This window comes from Corvus kubaryi, unplaced genomic scaffold (genome assembly GCF_017639235.1).
Source record: "Corvus kubaryi isolate FWS band 111438036 unplaced genomic scaffold, C.kubaryi_AGA036_p1.0 37341, whole genome shotgun sequence".
In the NCBI taxonomy this organism is placed as follows: domain Eukaryota; kingdom Metazoa; phylum Chordata; class Aves; order Passeriformes; family Corvidae; genus Corvus; species Corvus kubaryi.
Genome location: NW_024581112.1, coordinates 6642269 through 6660828, shown reverse-complemented (window position 1 = coordinate 6660828; position 18560 = coordinate 6642269). Strand labels below are relative to the sequence as shown.

At 46.8% G+C, this 18560-nt stretch overlaps 1 protein-coding gene across 2 annotated transcripts; it reads left to right on the top strand.

The window, feature by feature from the left end:
- The first annotated feature begins 5842 nt into the window (after positions 1-5842).
- Positions 5843-17750, top strand: UPK1B (uroplakin 1B). Of its 2 annotated transcripts, XM_042031772.1 has the most exons (9): positions 5845-6005; positions 10185-10238; positions 11247-11334; positions 11863-12063; positions 13559-13633; positions 14349-14459; positions 14750-14929; positions 15710-15793; positions 16433-17750. In XM_042031772.1, exons 3-9 carry the CDS (start codon positions 11266-11268, stop codon positions 16481-16483), a joined length of 771 nt encoding a protein of 256 aa, XP_041887706.1. In that variant the 5' UTR covers positions 5845-6005; positions 10185-10238; positions 11247-11265; the 3' UTR covers positions 16484-17750. The 2 variants fall into 2 exon arrangements, with proteins under 2 accessions (XP_041887707.1, XP_041887706.1); XM_042031773.1 differs by lacking the exon at positions 10185-10238 and having other exon boundaries at positions 5843-6005.
- The last annotated feature ends 810 nt before the right edge of the window (positions 17751-18560 follow it).

The following is an 18560-nucleotide window of genomic DNA, read 5'->3' as shown; positions in this document are numbered from 1 at the left end:
ATTAATGTGAACAAGTTTCTTTGGCCCCTTGCAAACAAGCAGTAAAGGTTCCCAAACAAGACCTCTTCTTTGGAGCATGTTGTGGCTCATGACTGACAGAGCAGATTTTGAAGGAGAGGTTTTTAACCATCAGCAAGAACAGTGCAGTCACTAGATCCAGAAAGAACAGCTTGTTCCCAGTCTGTTAGGGGAAATTCAACTGAACTAGCAATAGTAAAGGACCATGATAGTGCCAAGGCCATTCAGGATCTGGGACCGCATCCTAATGGCTGTATTGACACTGACATATGCAGTCTTTCAGAGGCCAGGAAGCCCTCAAATTCATAACCAAGAGCAATACAGAGACACTGTCTAGCAGACCTTCCCTGGACATTGTCAGCCTTTTAAAGAAGCTATCTAAAAGACAAGCAGAAAAATTCTGCCTTCTCAAAAGTCTTTTCTTCTGCTAAAGATCTCTGCAAATCCCAGGCAATCCTTTGCCAAGGCACAGTGAGATTTCTATCATCCTGTGAGCCTTCCCTGTGAGCTCCTCTCCTATGAAGACAGGCTGAGAGAGTTGGGGTTTTTCAGCTTGAGAAGGCTTAGGGGAAACCTCATTGTAGGCTTCCAGTACTTATAAAGGGACTTATAAAAAGGAGGGAGAGAGACTTTTTATATGAGCAGGGACTGATAGGACAAGAGGCGATAGCTTCAAACTGAAAGAAGGCAGGGTTAGATTTACATGTTAGGAAAAAATTCTTTACTCGGAGGGTGGTGAAGCACTGGAACAGGCTGCCCAGAGAAATTGTGGGTGCCCCATCCCTGGAAGTGTTCAAGGCTGGGCTGGATGGGGCTCTGAGCAACTTAGTCTAGTGAGCAGCATCCCTGCCCAGGGCAGGAGGGTCAGAACTAGATGATCTTTAAGGTCCCTTCCAACCCAAACCGTTCTATGATTCCCTGTGGCCAGGCTTCTCTTCAGAATGAGCTGGCCTGCCCTCATGTGAAGATGAGATGCAAGAGAACACCATGTCCTATTCACTGGCCCCTTCATGCCATCAAAGGCGTTGGCTGTGGAGCGTCACTCTTGGGCTTGGCTCCCCGTCCCTGCCAGGAGAAACTCTTGCTGGTGGGAGGGGAGTCAGGGCAGGGCTTGACCTCTGCACTCTCCCATGCTCCTCCGTGCTTATTTTACCTTCTGGGTTTTGTGTGTACAAAACTGTGACCTGTAGGTTGCTGAAGGACCTGGGTGAGACCAGCAGCTCTAAGATGCAGATACTTCGGTCTGGATTTTCCTTTGCAGAAATTGGCCTCGGGCCTTTGTTGAGGCTCTCCTACAAGTTTCCTTCGTAGTCAGCAGAGTAAGAGACATCCTTAGGGTGAAACTTGAGCCCAAATCTCTCTCAGTGAGCACAAGAAGGCACCCTGAGGGTCTTCTTTATTAACAGTAGTATTAATCTCTACTAGCCAGTAGAGATTAATCTTTATGAGAATCCACTACTTCTCTAAGCTTTTGGGTTGAGACCAGTGAGAAAGGGAGCAAAAGCAGCTGGTCAAATTGTTAGCAGCAGGGTACCAAGATTTAATTTGTTACTGCCTTTACCCACACGTGCAAATATCACTATGAGCACTAGCCCAAAACTCCCTGGGGAAGCAGTTCCGTGCCTGACCTCAGTTCCTTACCAGACAGAGCACCTTCCTCCAAGTTGTTTGTCCTTTCTGCTTGCTCACATGTCAGGAGAAACATTCTCTTCTGAAAGGTTGGAAGTAGAGATTTTCTTGCAATCTCATTATTCCAGTAGCTTGGGCTTTACACAAGAAATTGCAAGTTTTAATCACAACAAAATACAGACACGGTTATAAGCTCATAAATAAAGCTACTCTAAAAAATTAGAAAGATAAGGTTCATCCCTCTCCGAACCCAAAATATGAATAAAACCCAGTCCTTGAGAGTGTGCCCTATAGCACTCTTCTTAGGAATGAAGAGTGCAATGCCATATTCATTGTTAAATGCAAAACACCAGGATTACCAGCATCACAAAAATGCTTGTATCTGAGTTCTCTGTAGCACTCTTCGCCAAGGTAGCAGAGGTTTTAGAAAGAAGTTACTGAGTGCATTCCACATCATACTAAATATATATATACAGTTCTGCTTTTCAGCCTATATGTTTGCAGGTTTAGCTGGGGCAGCCAGCCCAGTGGCCTGGTGGTTTATCCTAAGCCACTATAATTAGCCCATGGTTGTTGCTCCTGGTATGCCATTTGTCTCCCCACACTCAGCACTGTTTGGTAAACAATTTCAGAGACAGAGTTGCTCTCCCCTGATCTCACTAGGTGGTGTTCACATATTTATTCTCTGCACCCCCCAGTTATTCCTCTCTCTTGGGGTTGTGAGGTATAGAAGTGGCAAAAAAGGGCAAAAATGTTGTCGAAAGGGGGAGGCAGTGGTAGCGAAAGACACAACTCAACTGGGGAGGCAGGAGGCAAGGCTGGCAGGAGGCCAGGCCAGCTGCAAACCCAAGAGGCCCAGTGGACATCTGTCCCCCACCGCCTGCATCCTCACCTCCTGTGCAGCCATTAGGAATTCCCTTCTACTCCAGGGAGGAGCTGGCTCCCAGCCATGGCACGTGGAGGGCTTGGGTGGCAGACACAAGCCTCAAACCCAAATCTGGCCCAGAGAAGGAAGGTCAAACTGCGGACTGGGAAGCAGCTGTTCGCAGCCCTCCTGGGAATGCAGGAGCAAAGCTGGGTGGCAGGAATTGGGGCTGGGGCCACTGGGAGCAGTGCCTTCAGAAGGAAGTTGCTGATGCAGCCAGTGAGGTTGGGACTCTGCCAGGAAAGGTGGCAACCCTTCCACTCATGGGCACCACTTTTGCAGCATGCTGCAACAGGGATGCTTGGCTTCAGTCCCTGCAGTGCTGCTGTGAACTTGCCACTGTGTACTGGAGGGACAATCATGAAAAAAGTCCCCTCCCTGGGACAAACAGGCAGTGTGTGTCAAGCTGAACCTCTGCATGGGAGCATGGCTTGGCCAACACTGAAGCCACACTAGTAGGGATGAGGGATTTCCTAAGCCCTATCCCTCAACCATGAGCTTTGATCTTACCGTGGAACACCACAAATGCAGTGAGTAGCCTTCCTGCTAATGGATGGCAGTGGCTCCGTCATGACACTGACATCAGGGGGTCACAGAGATGACTCCTGGGAGTCTGCAACTTTGACCACAAGCTCCTTTTCCTCCCCGTGTGCTCACTCCCTCCCTAATTCCTCCCTCTCATATTATCTTAGCCTTAAATCATTATTTCCATGCTATGAAGAGAAGAAAGTCAAAGGACTCAGGAAGGTGAGAAAGTGTTCTTGGAGGTGAAGAGTGGAACCAACACACTGGAATTAATATCTAATCAGCCCTTTTCAGCAACTTTGGGCATCCTCCAGCATGCCTTCCATGCCAATTTTGAATAAACACAGCATACTTTGTGGCAGGCATGTTCTAAGTTTGCCCTGTCACCCACTGAGCACGTTGCAATAACCAAGTGATAGATCTCCTGAGAAATTTCATTTTCCACCTCCACCCAAAAACAGGCCAGGCTGTGGCCTCAGCATCTGACTGCCCCTCCAGATGAAACCCCAAATGGCAGCGTGTCTTCACTCCCAAGTCCCGCTTTGCCTTTAACTCACATGCAGCAGAGGTGTGCATATATGTGGACCTGTGTGTGCATACACAAGGAAAGCACGTGCCTGTATGGGTTTGTAAATGTGCACATACATGTGTGTACGTATGGCTCTGTGGGGGGGTGTGCACATTCAGGAGTCTGGAGCTTTCACAAGCACGAGAGCTTGCACAAATGTATGGGTCTGGCTGTATAGAACTGTTGGTCCATCTGAAGTAGGCCAGCACAGACAGAGGAGGCTAAAACAGCTGCAGGCACCCCACTGGAGATACCCATGGGGACACCTGGGCTTCCTAACACAGGCTTGTCAGCCCCACAGTGCTCCCTCCCCAGCCTAGGTGTCTGTCAGACCCTCTGCTCTGCACAGACATTCATGTAAACTCATAGTCCGACCTTGTTGGCACACACCAAAAGACGTGCAAAGAAACAAACAAAACCCCCATCCCAACCCTCTCCTTCCCTATATCAAATTTCTCTCCTGAGACCATAAAAAATACTCTTACCCAGATTCTAAACCAGATTAACAAACTGTGAGAGCCAAATGGTGACAGCAGCTGAGGAGTGACCACCACCCACTCCAGCGTAACCCACTCTTCCAGCCCAAACAAGGATTCACTCTTACAGCTTTTTGCAGTGTCCTGGACAGGGCTATAGAGCTGCAAGAGCTCAGCTGCACCACGGTTCTCTCCCAGTGCTGGTGATTGGCTATGAATTTCACTGCCAGCTTCCCTTTCCCTCTCTCCTCTGTCCTCATCTTGTTTTCCCAAGACAGTATTTCCACAGTTGCTGCCTCTTTTGTCCTCCCAAGTGAGATGTGATGGGGTGTCTTGCCACGGCAAGCTTTTGTCTAGTCATTGCCCCAAGGTCAGCCAGGCTCTGATGCTCAGGAGATGGATGCACTGCTTTTTCCCCTGCCAGCTGCTCTCAATGTCCAGCAACGATGATGGGAGCCTGCCTTCCTAGAGCCCAGGACAGCAGCTGGTGTGAAACACCTGGTCCCACCAGCATTGCCAAAATATGGGGTGGCAACTGTACCAAAATAGACTTCATGTGTTGTAGGGAGCACAAATAGTGGGCAAGGAGGTCTGAGTCATTTAAATCTAGACAAATCTACATCTGTATGCTTGAGGACCCAAGGGACTACTTTCTTGTCCCTTTCTACTAGATCAGGCTGGCTGCAATGGCTGGGTCTTCTTTTGCTTATGGCTGTGATACCTCGTGGAACTGGAAAGGCCAAAAGTACTGTCCTTTGTTCAGGGTTAAATCTCACACAGATCTCATGGGAGAGCGGGCTCTCTCTTCAGTTGTCCACAAGTACCAAGGGATCCATAAGACATTAGAACTATTGCTCACTAATTGCACACAAAATATTTGCCAGGATGGCCACCAATAGGACATACACATGTTATTTTTGTGTTTGTTTTTGATTTGTGAAAGGCTCTAACATCATGGAACTCCCATTACCCTTCCCAAGCCCATTATTTATTTGGCTGGCTTTTGCATCAGCAGATGAAGAACAAGCACAACCACCTGTGCTTTTGCCAGACATGTTCAAGGCTCCAGTAAAGTGAATCATGACTTTTGGCAGACTTGTGCTGGAATGAGTGAGGGAGAGGAAGGTGAGAGACATTCCTTTTCTGCTGTGTTCCTCAGCCTTAGCCATTCTCAGTTCATCACAGGCCAGTTAATCTATATATCTGTTCTTGACTTTGCTCAGTCTTAATAGGACTATGTGAAAAATCCAGAGTGCCCAAGGAAATGGAATAGTCTCCCCACTTTTCACGTTATCCAGTGTCTTGCAGAGTAGCCAACACTTACACTTCTGCTTCCAAAAAAAATCCCAAGCTAAGTAAAATGAAAATGGATCCAACCCAAACCACTGGATCTTGCCCATGCAACGTTATTAAATGGAAACATTAAACTTTAATTTACTTTCTTTTTCTATTCAGTACATTCTTCTTATACTTACGTTCAAACAGTGATCCAGCAATCCTTGTATATTTACGTCCTTCCAACTTGCCCATCCTCTTTAAAGTTCAAGTACCTCGTATGAGTGACTCACTCATCCACCCTTTTGAGAGAATAATAATAGAAATTCTTTAAAGCTTTGTGTTTTCGGCACAACGGCATTCCGATATGATCTAAGAATCACAGAGACACCCTCTGGTCCTAGGAGGACCGGGGAACAGGTTTGGCTAGAAAAAAAAGTTTTCCTCATGTGATGGGCACCCCACCAATCACACAGCACGTTCCTCAAGCAACCTGGGCTCTTTAAAGAGCAGCAGAGGTCGGAGAAAGCGGCCTTTTCAGCTTTGCAGGTGGGTTGGGATTTCTGGGAAGCATCACAAGAAGAGAGCGGTGAGTGCCTTGCTTTGGTTGTCGTCTTCCTTTTAATGAGGCATGTGAGCCGTAAGTGTCTATTAGGAGAAAAGACAGCTCTTATGTTTAAGGTTTTTTATTTTAGTCCCTGGACTGTTTGGTGTGTGGGAGTCTGGTACCTGGATAAGGTTAACTGCAGGAAATTATTAAGTATTTCATTTTTCTTACCTCAGGCTGTGTCTTCTCTATGGCTCTTTTAATTTCTTTCATATTTTTTCTCCTAAAGACTGAGGAGGAGGGAATGGAAAAATTAAATATGTTGTAAATCTGAGTGTTAAAAAAAAAAAAAAAAGAAGAATTGTTGTACAGGAAGAAGAACCTTGTAATTCCCCCTCACTTGTGAAAATAGGAAAGTTAAAAAAAACCCTCTTGTTTTGGCTGTGCTGAACTAATAAAGGAGAGAGGAAAAAACTACCTCCCAGCTCTATTTCCGAGGTAATTATGCTTGATGATTTACCAGCCACACCACTGTTCACACAGGCTTCATTTCATAGCACTCTCTTCGAAAGGAAACTTAATTAGTCAGTGACCCCTGCTTGATGCTGAGCTTTGTATTTGCTTTATTTTTCTCCCCTGGTAGCACAAAATAACTGTCTGCCTCTTCCATTTCTGAGTGTGGTTGACTCGTAGCACACAAGCAGTTTTCTGTGAGAGGTGGCTGCATTTCAGGGGAGGTAGAGCATTGGGAAAAGTCCAGAAGGGCAGGAGGAGTGCATGGGTTTGTGTCCACTGGAGATGTTTGCTTTAAAATAAGTAAACAACTGCTGAACTGACATTTGTAAAACATTTGGCTTCTTACAATGGAGTTCAAGCTATTCATCATAAACATATTAAATTACATCCTCTTAGAAACTGTTTAATTCTGAAGGTGTCCCAAGCACTTGGGAAATACCTTCTTTTTAAGCCCCATAGGTGCTAAATTTTCCATTACAACCAATTTAGAAAAACACAAAAGTAAGTTTATTGCTTGATGCATCAGGGTCCACAGGAGGTCCGGGTGTGGGCAGGTCTGTGGCACCGGTGCTGGCCTTGGCGCAGCACCTCCAGCAGCGGTTCCACCTGGATGACTTCCTTCCATCAGCACCCCAGGGCTAGCCCAGGCATCTCGCTCCTGCCTGTAGGGACACGCTCTCCAGTTGGGCTTGGACAGGAGGGGTGGTGCCCAGGCTTCCTCCCCGCAGGGCTGCACGGGCAGGGAGCAGGATTCTGCCGTTGCGCAGCCGGGTTTGCTCAGCTGCGCTCGAGTGGTGCAGAGCCAAGGCATGCAGAGCCCGTGAGTCATAAAACAAATGCATCCTTTGTCTCTGCCTCCTTGCACCAGGACATGGGAATGCAACGCCCTGCACAGGGACGCTGAGGGAAGGAGAGGTAGCAAGTAGTGATGTGAAGCCCTTGCAAGCCCCACCACCATGCTAAGAAACCTCCAGGAGCAGGGTGTAGAAGCAAATGATGCTCACAGAGATGTTTTGGGATGTCCCTTTGTCACAGTGCTTGACAACTAGCACAAAATGCAAGGTGATCAAAATGGCACCTGGTTCTGTGTTGGGCAATGCCAAATGAACTATTATCCATTGGGTTTTTTGGCTAGAGATGGAGTAGAGCTAGGCTAAGAAGGGCAATTCATCTGTAAGGCCACTGAAATCCTGTCCCAGCCTATAGAATAGGATGTGGAGGCTTCAAAAGACCAGCCCAATGTGTGTGAGGGGTGCACAACAGACCCCAAATCCCACTTGAATCCAGGAATTGTTGCCAGAAGAGCTTCCTTTCAAAGTCTGCATGAGGTTATCACCTAAAATACAAGGGCAGAAGCCAACCTCTGCAGAAAGGAGCTTCCTTTTCATGTCCCACAGTTGTGCTGAGGGTCTCAGAAAGCCACTGAGAGTAAAGGAAGGGAGGGGAGGTCAAGAAAGCTTCAAGAGCATGGAAATAATAGATTGCATGCAGCTTGTGGGGTACCAGGGGGAGGCAAGGCTACCCTTCTCCTGGGTTCTGGCAGGCTCAGCTGGCCCCCCATGAGTGTCAGGGGTGTTTTGGGGGTGTGAGGGGAGAGGAGAGGGGAGAAGTTACAACCAGTTGTACTGGTTGTGACCAGAATGTCAGGAAGAATACGAAGTATGTGCCTCAGGAGGGACATAGGGGTTTTTTGTACAATGAGAGTAACAGGCACCTTTCCAAAGCTGCTTAGAGCATGGAGCAAAGTCTTTGGTAGTGGTCATTGAATACCTCAGACCTAGATAGGTCACACCTAAATTGCAAGGTTTCTAGGAACCTTGAGAGAAACACCAGGTCAAGGCTGAAATTCCAGGACCTGGCTGCCTTCTTATGTGGAACTTTTGGATAACAGTTGCAGCTGAAGCTCCAGTTTCTTCAGGGGTTTCCCTGAAGCCCCAGGAAACTGCATTTGGGTCATAAAACTAATCTGAACAAGCCCAAGAAGAAGGTCCCTCTACCTCCAAATGCATTTGTGTCTGCAGGCAGAGGCTGCTGACACCTGTGTCTCTGGGGCTTGGGAGGAGGGCTGCCCACACCTGGGGGTGCCTGTGAGCCACATCTGTGCACAGCTTGCCTCGGGCATGCCAGCCAAGTTTGCCTCGTGTCTCTGGAGTCATGTACCTGTGCCAAGTGCTGTGCGACCCATTCTGGCTAAACGCAGCTCACCTCTGAGGCATGAGGAGCAGGTGGAAAGCTCCAAATCTCCCACAGTTTCTCCTCTGGGACATGTTGGAGGATTGGCTCTCCAGCTGCCCAGCTGTTGTCATGGCCTTGGAGCACCTGTCTGGTCTCTCATTGCTGATGGTGATCCTGGGCCATCTGCAAGGGAGAAGGGGTCAGACAAGGGGTTGCCACATGTGGCAGAGGTTAATAAAGTGGACACCAAGAAATGAACACTTTCAGCACCAATCACTGGGAGGCAGAGGGAAAATTCATTGAAATATGGCTACAGTGCGGTTTTTTAGGTCCGGAGTAAATCCTTTTTTCCTTCCCTTTTCTTCTTCCTGACTGCTCTGCTTCTCCCTGTGCTGCAATCCCATTGAACTTAGTTAAGGTACTGGAGAACCTTAGCTTGTCTGGAAATTTGCCATTTTCCAGCTGATACCTGTGGTGGCGACTGTGTCCAGCTTTCCTCACAACCACAGTGGCCCACAGGAGGTGGGTTCACGCCAGGAGAAGGGGTTTGCTTTCTCCAGCTAATGTGGCTGCAATAAAACTTGCCTGAGGGGAGGCAGGAATGAGCCAAGTTATGTCTGCCAAGGAGGAGAAGAAAGCCAGCTTGTGGAGAGGCAAGAGCTTGGGCTGGATGGACAGCCCACATGCAAGGTGTGAGTGCTGTTATTACACTGAACATTGGGTAACACACTCAGCCTTGGTTTATACACAGCAACTGGACCAGACCTGCTTCTCCATGTAGCAGTCAGAGTTCAAGTGCCTGCATTCAAACAGGAAAGAGTCCCTTGCTTTTTGGACTGCTGCCTGGCTTGTGATGTCTCTTAGATGGCAATAACTAAATGTTTTTTTAAAATCTCTGGAGTTCGCAACACATAGGTCCATGAGCCAGGCAGTGGTCTCTCCAGCTTTCAGATGAGTGGAGGACCAGGATTCATCTTAGGTTTAGCAGACTCTGCAGTGCTGTACCATAGAACACATGGCTGAACATTGCCCAGACCCAGATTTGACTTGCGAGACAGTTTTATGTGACCCCCTGGATACCCTGGCTGGTCAGGAAGTTTGGCAGGGACAGAGATTCACGTCGACCTCATGAGCCTGCCGTTTTCAAATACAGAGCCATACTGTTTCATGTATACTTGTCTGGCCTCCAAACACCTGGGTGGGACTAAAAATGGCTTCTCAACTTTAAAATAACGGCCACATATTATTAAAAGATTCCCACATGTGCTATCATGCAAAAATACTTAGGCACTCTGCTGGTATGATGGTGAGAGCACTGGAGATGTCTGCATGCCTAACTCTCAAACCACTGCAGAAAGAGTGGTAGGAAGTGCCTGGTTTTCATCTGTCACTGTTGGAAGTCCTGCATACCCCAAAAGGGGCAGCTGCTGAGGAGGCAGGAGGTAGTGTTGTTAGAGAGGTCTCACAATGCCCTGTTCCTCAGAAAGCTCCCCTTCGATGACGCCTTTGTCTGCTCATATTTCCCAACAGCTTCTTTGAAGAATTGTGAAGTCAGTGACCCCAGCAAAAGAGGCACAAGTGCAGGTACTCTGGCAGAGGAAGGATGTTCAAGGAGTTTTTCCTGTTGTCTGCTCAAGCTGGGCTCACTTCAGCCTTTCTTTCCTGTATTTTTCTATACATATTTCCTATATTTTCTTAACCACCTGGCAAATGCAGTTGTCTCAGGGTTGGGGTTTTTTTCCCTCTCCCTCTCCATGCACACGTGTGCTCCATCCCTTTGAAAGAAAAACTTGGTGGGCCCTGGTGTCTGAGCTTCTTTCTGCAAGAGGTCTCACACCTCTGACTGATGCCTTTATGCTGCTCTCTCTGGAAGGGGATGAATTTGATGCAGGGCACCTGACTCCAGACTACAGGATATAGCACTCTCAGGAATTTGGTAGGAATTCTACTTGGCCTGGCTCCCATGAGCCAGCTGCAACCTGAGCTGGTCCCTCCCTCCTTCCCTTCCTCCCTCACACCTGACTTGGGGGACTCAGCTCCTGTTCCCAGCATGGGTGGGAGATGGGGCTACCCTTAGCAAAGCCCTATGCTGGATGTGTGTGGGATACAGCCAGAGCACCGTGGTGACCAGTTAAGTCCCATGGTAGCGCTGGTCAAAATGGCCCAAGACAGCATGCCCTGGAGTAACGCTGGCTCCTTTGGAATAGGGGTGAGGTGAGGGTGCTGAACTTGTCCCATGTCCATCTAAATGTAGCGGGTGTTTTTGGCCAGATAGAAATGAAATACCATGAGCTGAGGTTGTCATGAGTCCTGTTGTGATGATGAAAATCCTACCCAAAGGGGAGCTGAAGACACCAGCTGCCCCCAAAGTGGTCTCAGTCTTCTATAGCTCAAGTATCAGGGAGAGTTTGAGTTACCAGATTAACACTTGGGGAGGTGTCTTCTCTGAAACTACTATAAAGCAAGGGATGGGAGGTGTACAGACAGGCTGGCAAGTTCTGCCTATCCTTTTCCACATGGATAATTTGTGTTTCTGAGTGAAGCATACTGTACCAGTGGTCTAACTGAAGACTGTATTTGGTTTTTTTCTAGGTTGCATGAAGAATTAAAGATGGCAAAAAGTGATGATTGCGTACGCATCTTGCAGGGTCTGTTAGTCTTTGGGAATGTGGTCATTGGGGTAAGTGAAGTGGAACAAGTATGGGTGGAGGCCTCCTTCCAGTATGACACTTCTCAAAACAGCAGTTCTCTTTCTTCACATGTCAAGTCTACACATAAACAGTCCAGTAAACCATGAGAGAAGAGGATAAGGAGAGCTGTCCTAGATGATCAGTTGGGTGGGAAAGGGACAGCAGGGGCTGATCCACAATACCAAGATGGGTTCTAGGGGAAAAGCCTTAGAACTGTCAGCAGGAGCAGACCAACATTTTTCCAGCCACCTCTCTCCATATAGTGATGGAATGGTTGTGTTCATTCTTTCTTAACATCCTCAAGTCCTAGGCCTGACTTCTCAGATCAAGGCTGGGTGAGATTTGCCTGCAATTCTTCTGTGAAGTCCCAATACAAGAGGTTGTACAGGTGGGCAGAGGAGGACTTGGGTAGCTCCCATTTGGCTGGAAGTTGAATGAAAGAAAGCACTCTACACCTGTTTCTGTCTTTGCTATTTCTTTGGTGAAGCTTGATCTAATGGATTTCTTGTGCTTCCCAGATGTGCGGCATTGCCCTGACAGCAGAGTGTATCTACGTTGTGTCTAGCCCCCATGGTCCCTACCCTCTCCTGAAAGCCACAGCAAACAATGGAATCTACGCTGCTGCCTGGATTGGCATCTTTGTTGGCCTTGCACTCTTTGCTCTGTCTATCCTTGGTATTATTGGAGTCATTAAGGCCAGCAGGACCTTGCTGCTGGTGGTAAGTGTTGCAAAGTTTGCCTTCCTATTGCTGCCCAACTGAACAAATGCTGCCTTAGTGTCCCTGGTCACCTTGGGAATCAACCAATGAGCAAAGACAGCTTTTTTACTGATAAGGAGACAAAGGTTCTTCTTGCTCATGGCAGTGGTGTCCCAGAAGGTGTCTCCTGTGAAGACACATGCACAAGAAGCTCCTGAACCTGGCTGAGGGAACTAATGGAGATAGCCACAGTGGAGGTTTGACTGGCTTGACCCTGACCTTGCCCTGAAGCAATGCAGGAGCACTTGTGCAATCACATATAGCTTGTTTCTCCCCACCCCGTACTGCTTTTCAGCTGTCATACACTATTCAGTTTAGGAGCTAATAGGTAATGACTTCTGTACAAGGCATTAGTAAGTGTCAGGATACCAAATATGGGGGCAATCAAGAACACAAGACATCAGCAGTCAGGCAGAAATTATAGGGGTGGGGACAGAGGTTTGGATAAGCCAGGGACAATGTTAAGATGTGGACAAATCTCTGTACAATGTCTTACTTAGTCCTTTAGTTTGACAGTAGCAAAACTTAATTGGTGCTTGCAATAATGAAGGGTAGGGACGAAAACTCTGGAATGAGCTCTCTCGTGGATGACTGTGGGGTTGTAGGGTGTCTGTTTTAGACAAGAGGCACTCGGAGGTCTGAATTGTTGGGCCAGGGAATATGCCAGCAAACAGCTGAGGAAATAGAATTCCCTTAACTCTGAATTTTGGTGTCTTGGCTGACACCCAAGGCTCTGGTTTAGGATATATGAGAGGGTAGAAGGAACAGAAGCTGGGGTAAGTAGGAAAAACATGCCTTAAATCAGAGAAGAACATTATAAAATGTGGGAGGAGGAACAGACATGAGAGCTCCAAAAGGAATATGGAAAATGTCAAAGGGATTATGTTGGAAAGGGAAAAGAAAGTGTGAAAGAGAATATGAGAGGTGACCCTTGGAATCTGTTTTCATGAAGGATCTTTGGTCACAATGTAGGAGTGTCCAGGAAATCTGATGATGAAAATTCAGGGGGATCTGTCTGACACCCTAAGTTGCACCTTCTGTTTCCCCAAAGTACAATCTCCTGCTAGGACTAAACAGCTGCCTGCTGAAAAGCTTATAGCTGGCAAGTGGAAGTGGAAGGAGGACACATGACACAAACATGGGTTGCCAATGAGACGCAACAAAGAAAAGGACAAAGTATTTTCCGTGGAGGCAGGGTAGTCTTAATGCCAAGAGGTTCTGATGAAATCTTGTCTGTGAGATGGAGGACAATTCCAGTCATTCACCTTCAAGAAAGTAGATTGCAAATTGAAACAAGCACAGGGAAGGGCTACCTGAACATTTAGGAGCACAGAGAGGACAGAGGGGAATATGATAGCCTGGCCATCTTTGCATCAAGCAGGGTTTCCATCTTAATCTTGGAAAAAAATACTGCACTGCTTCTCCAAGAACTAATTCTGCTCTCTTTGTCCCCCAGTACATCATTCTGATGCTGATCACTTTTGCATTTGAAATGGCTTCTTGCATCACAGCAGCGACCTACCAAGACTCCGTGAGTATTTCTTCCCTCGTGTATTCTTTTAACTGGGCTGGGAAACACAAGTTCTAGGGCACACAGTCATCCTGTTCAGTGTAGTAAATGTGGTAATACAGTGTAAACTCACAGGACTACTGCTGAGCAGAAGACAACCCCACAAGAAAAAACTCCAACATCATTATTCTAATCAAAGAAATAACTTTGTTCTTTCTGACATAGTTTTGTTATTTTTAACATTTTAAAATGTTTACAGCCTTGTAGTTAAGGAAATAATAGTGTGGGTTAGCTGAATCATCAATACAGTGTTTAGTCTTTCAGCTACAGACTGATTAATCTATCATACACACAGAAGACAAATCTTCAGCGTTGCCCCAGGCAGTGTTACTGGAGAGGGAAAGATTACATGGATTGTTGGAGATACTGTGGGGATGGAAATGGTTTGTGGTGCTTTAGTTCCAACATACCAGATGCAATCCATAGCTTCTGCACATCCGTTGGGATCTACATCTGGTAGTGCCTGCTTGAGATCTTCATCTTTGTTGCTCCTGCCCCTCAAATCCTGCTCTTTATTCTCTCATGTGTAAACTGGAGGAGAAGCAACATTCCTGTTCTCCAGCAGGACGCTGAAACAAGAAAACAAACCCTCCCCAAATAACCTTGTATTTGCTTTATATGACCACCTATTTACATAGTTTCTGCGTTTTTCTTTGCTGGGTTTTTTTTTCTGTAGCACACTCCAGGTGTCTTCCTGAAGCAAATGCTGGAGGGATATCAGAAGACAGAGCCAGCCAATAACAGTGACAAAGAGCTCACAAAGACATGGGATAAACTCATGCTTCAGGTAATAACAACACTGAAAAGTTGCTAATTACTAAACGCTCTGCAGGCCTGGAATTTCAAGTCCTCGTTGGGGCTGCTGGATAACAAAGAGGATCAAGGCATCTGCCTTGAACCTTAAAGAAAGTTCTGACACACTCCCCCTTTAGCTCATTTATCAGACGACAGACTGTCAAAGACAGGCACTTCAAAAATCTCTCCCATAAATTGGTGATTAATGCCTAACTGGCATCCTGACATGTGCAGGGCTGTGACCTGGGCCCACAAAGACCCTTCCCTCCTCTCTCCCTGCAGAACCATTGCTGTGGGGTGCTGGGCCCCTCTGACTGGCAGGAGTACACGTCTGCCTTCCGCGACACACACAACGATGCCGACTACCCCTGGCCACGGAATTGCTGCGTCCTGGATACACAAGGGCTTCCCGTCAACCTTGATGGCTGCAAACTTGGAGTGCCTGGCTACTATAACAGCAATGTAAGATCATCTCTGCTTTTTCCAGTTAACACATGTCAGTCAAAAGTGCCTTGCTGGAAGGGAAAGAAACTGTGAATAGCCTTTCTCCTTCACTGTAAGCTACAGGTGTTCAAAAGCTTTCTGGAGGAGAAGAAATGCCTGTAGAGTCCTGACCATGTTGCTGAACACAGGACAGGAATTTTTTTTAGGATAGAGGCTTTCCTGATGGAGAGAGAAATCTCCCAAGCCACTTGTAAGAAGTGACATCTCTAACATGTAGATGGACAGTAGCTAAATAAAACTTAGCCCAGGGATGAGTGTATACAATACAAGTGAGCAAATCATCAGTACCCCTCCTCAAGGAAGAACTTTTCAGTTGACCAGAGTGTCCTGTTCACTAGGTTGCTGGGTCATGAGCATCAGCTTCTGTACTAGCTTGCATTTCTAGAAGGCATTCAAGCTTCCAAATTTCCCTTCAGGTTCTTGATTCTGGAGGTCAATTCTCTGTCAACTGTGTTTGGTTATCTAAGTGTACTTGGCAAGTGAATGGCACAGGAAGTTGTCCTTGAAGTGTTTGAGGTGGGTCTATGTATCTGGAGCCAGAAACAGGTCAGTTATCTGCAAGTTGCAATAAGCAGTGTAGCTCAGGCTTGGTTTTTTGAGACCCTCTGAGCTACCCAAATTGCAGTAGGAGAGGAGCATGCCACCATGCCACCTAAGTCTCTCTCAGGGGTGAATAAGCTTGTCGCCTCACAGTGCAGGCTCAGCACTGGTGTTGAGTCATTCCTGGTTGTCTTTCAGGGTTGTTATGATGCTATTTCTGGGCCAGTGAACACACATGCCTGGGGTGTTGCCTGGTTTGGCTTTGCCATCCTCTGCTGGACTGTAAGTACTTAATATTTGCCTTTATTTCCTCTTCTCTTCTCTTGCTGTTCCACACCCAGCTGGGTGGAGGTGGATGACGGGCCTTACGCATTTAAAATGTCCATAGATTATCGTCATTCATTCATCACAAATCTGCCTGTAGCCTGCTCCCCTAACAGCCACATTTACAAGTTCCCCTCCATTCTGGCTTCCAGAGGTGAGGAACTAGATGGCCTTCCAGCCTGCCATGGCCTGCTGCGACCTGCTGCCATCTCAGCAATACAACACAGCAAACACACCTTGCAGATACTTCTTTGTGAAGGGTATTGGATCATCTAAGCAGTAATCATGATAGATAATTCGGTTTGTAGTTCAAAGATTTTGTATGAGTGTATTAAGTACTCTGGGTTCAGCAGCTTCATGACAGATAATCCCCAGTGAGATGAGCGATACAGTCAAATAGTTATAGCTGCACATATCTTCTTTCTTTGCTGTGTAGTTTCTGTGCAGATAAAAAACTTTAAGCTTCCTCTGCCTGAACAGGCTTTGCTTTTCAAGAATTTCTGTTAATTTCTCCAACCAGTTGGAGGGATGGGGCTGGGGGAGAGGTGGAAAGCAGGAAATAGGGAGCAGAGAAACTTAACAGTATTGTTGTTTCAGTTCTGTGTCCTCCTTGGTACCATGTTCTACTGGAGTGGGATTGAATACTGAAGGCCCAGCGTCCTCAGTGCTGTCCTGAAGAGCCATGTGAATCTGCATGTGTTTGTCTTCTGTTCCACTCTCCTTGGGCCATGGAAGATTTGAAGTTTTCCCACCACCTCTCCCATATATACTTTTGCCCCCCCATAAACTTGACGCAAAGAACTGATGACTGCAGGAAAGAATCTTCGTGTCCGTGCTTTGCCCCTTGTTCTGCAGCCTTAATGCCTCCTGGCTGAGGTACAATTGAGGTACAATGCAAGAAATCCTGGAGCATAAGGAAAAAAAGTGATCTGATTTGTTCTCTGATGACATCAGAAAAGAAACACTTGCTCCAGAAAAATGTCTCTCTAAAATTAGTTTGAATTTAAATTATAATGCTTCAGCAAGGGCTGTGTGAGCAAAACTGTAACCTCCTGTGAGCAATAAGGACGGATGCTGCAAGGGAGAAGACTGCAGACCTCTCTATTATATTTTACTGTTCAACTTCTCTTGCTGGTCTCTGTCACCCTTGCCTTAGAATAAGGCAGATTCTCTGAGCATTGATGTGTGTCAGCGATAAAAACATGTCACAGATAAAAAGTCTGTTGCTAGTCAAGCCCAATAAAAGGCTAGCTCACTCCTCAGCAATATGCTGCCTATATTCAAGCCTACCTCCTGTCTTTGATGAAACTACTGCATGTGCTCCTACCTTCAGAAGTGCCAGTCCAGGAAAAGCTCCACTTGCTAACAAGCAACTTCCTCAAAAAAGCTGTTATGTACTTCACACAAGATTTCATACACCTATGGGCTAGAATTTGTGCAGACTGCAAGGGGTTCTGTGCTGTAGTTGCCTTTACAAAAGTGGCTGTCCCATGCTCCTAGTTTACTGTGCTTCTTGCTTCAGCTACCTGTGTGTATATGGTCACATCCCCTGCGTCATTCCCCTTCCACATCCCCGGATCAGGTAGGACAAACGGCAAATAATGGCAGTGAGTAACTCTTGTGAAAAAATCCAAGCAAGGAGCTAACTGAACCAAACCCAGTCCTTGCATCAGTACTTGCAGTTCTCACTCAGTTCAATAAAGGCTGTTTACTTTGGCCCAGACTGAGCTGGTGTCTTTCCTAGTGAATGCTTCATTAGTTAAACGTGTTGTGAGAAATGTGCTCCTCCACAGAGCGTTTTGAGGTGAAGCCTCTTCCAAAGATGTACTGGTTCAGGTCCTGATGCTTGCCATCTGCCTTGATTCTTTGTTTTTGTATATTCACCAAAATACTAATTAAAAAGAAAGGGAAGCGATTTTTCTCTCTTGTTCAAGGTTGTGTCTTTGGAAAGGGTAAATAATAAAGGTCTGTGTCTGGGACATGTGGGGCAGGACAATGTCAGGCTTTAACATGCTGTAACAGAGAGGGTAAAGCACCAGGATGCAGCATGCTCCAGAGACTCAGCAGCCAAATAGTTCCGTGCCAGAGTGCTGGGGGAGAGAAGGAGGCAGATATAAGGGCAAAGAGCTTGAGGAAGAAATGGGTCCCTGCAACACAGACAAAGTTTTCTGTGTGACTGTGCCTTCAGAACTGACAATCCTCACAGATCAGCCACTCACCTGGTTTAGAGGCGAGGCGAGGCAAGGAGAGGAGAGGAGGGGGATGGGGATGGGGATGGGGATGGGGATGGGGATGGGGCAGGAAGGACATGGCAGGCACAGAGACCTGTCCTTGCTCAGCCAAACCCTCCAGCAACTCTTGGTCATGGCAGCTGTTGTGGATAGCTGCCCTCCTGCATAAGGGCCTCTTGCTTGAGTTGTTTCTGAAACTGAAGCAGCTCTGCAAATGGGTGAAACAAGTGGCTGTGGGATATTCTAGAGGCTAGTAAGCCCTTCTGAATATGGATGTCACTGGACATTCAGCCTGGAGAAAACTGGAGGACCACAGAAGCAGGTACGATCAAATACTATTTTCCTCCTCTGGTCTTCTTCCTCAGACCTAGATCCTTTCTGCGACATCTAAATGTGGTATGATTACAGCACTGCATTTAATACAGAGGAAAATGCTGCAGGATTTTGAAGGAGAAGAGAAACTGAGACTACTTTAAATAGACTATTGCAGTATT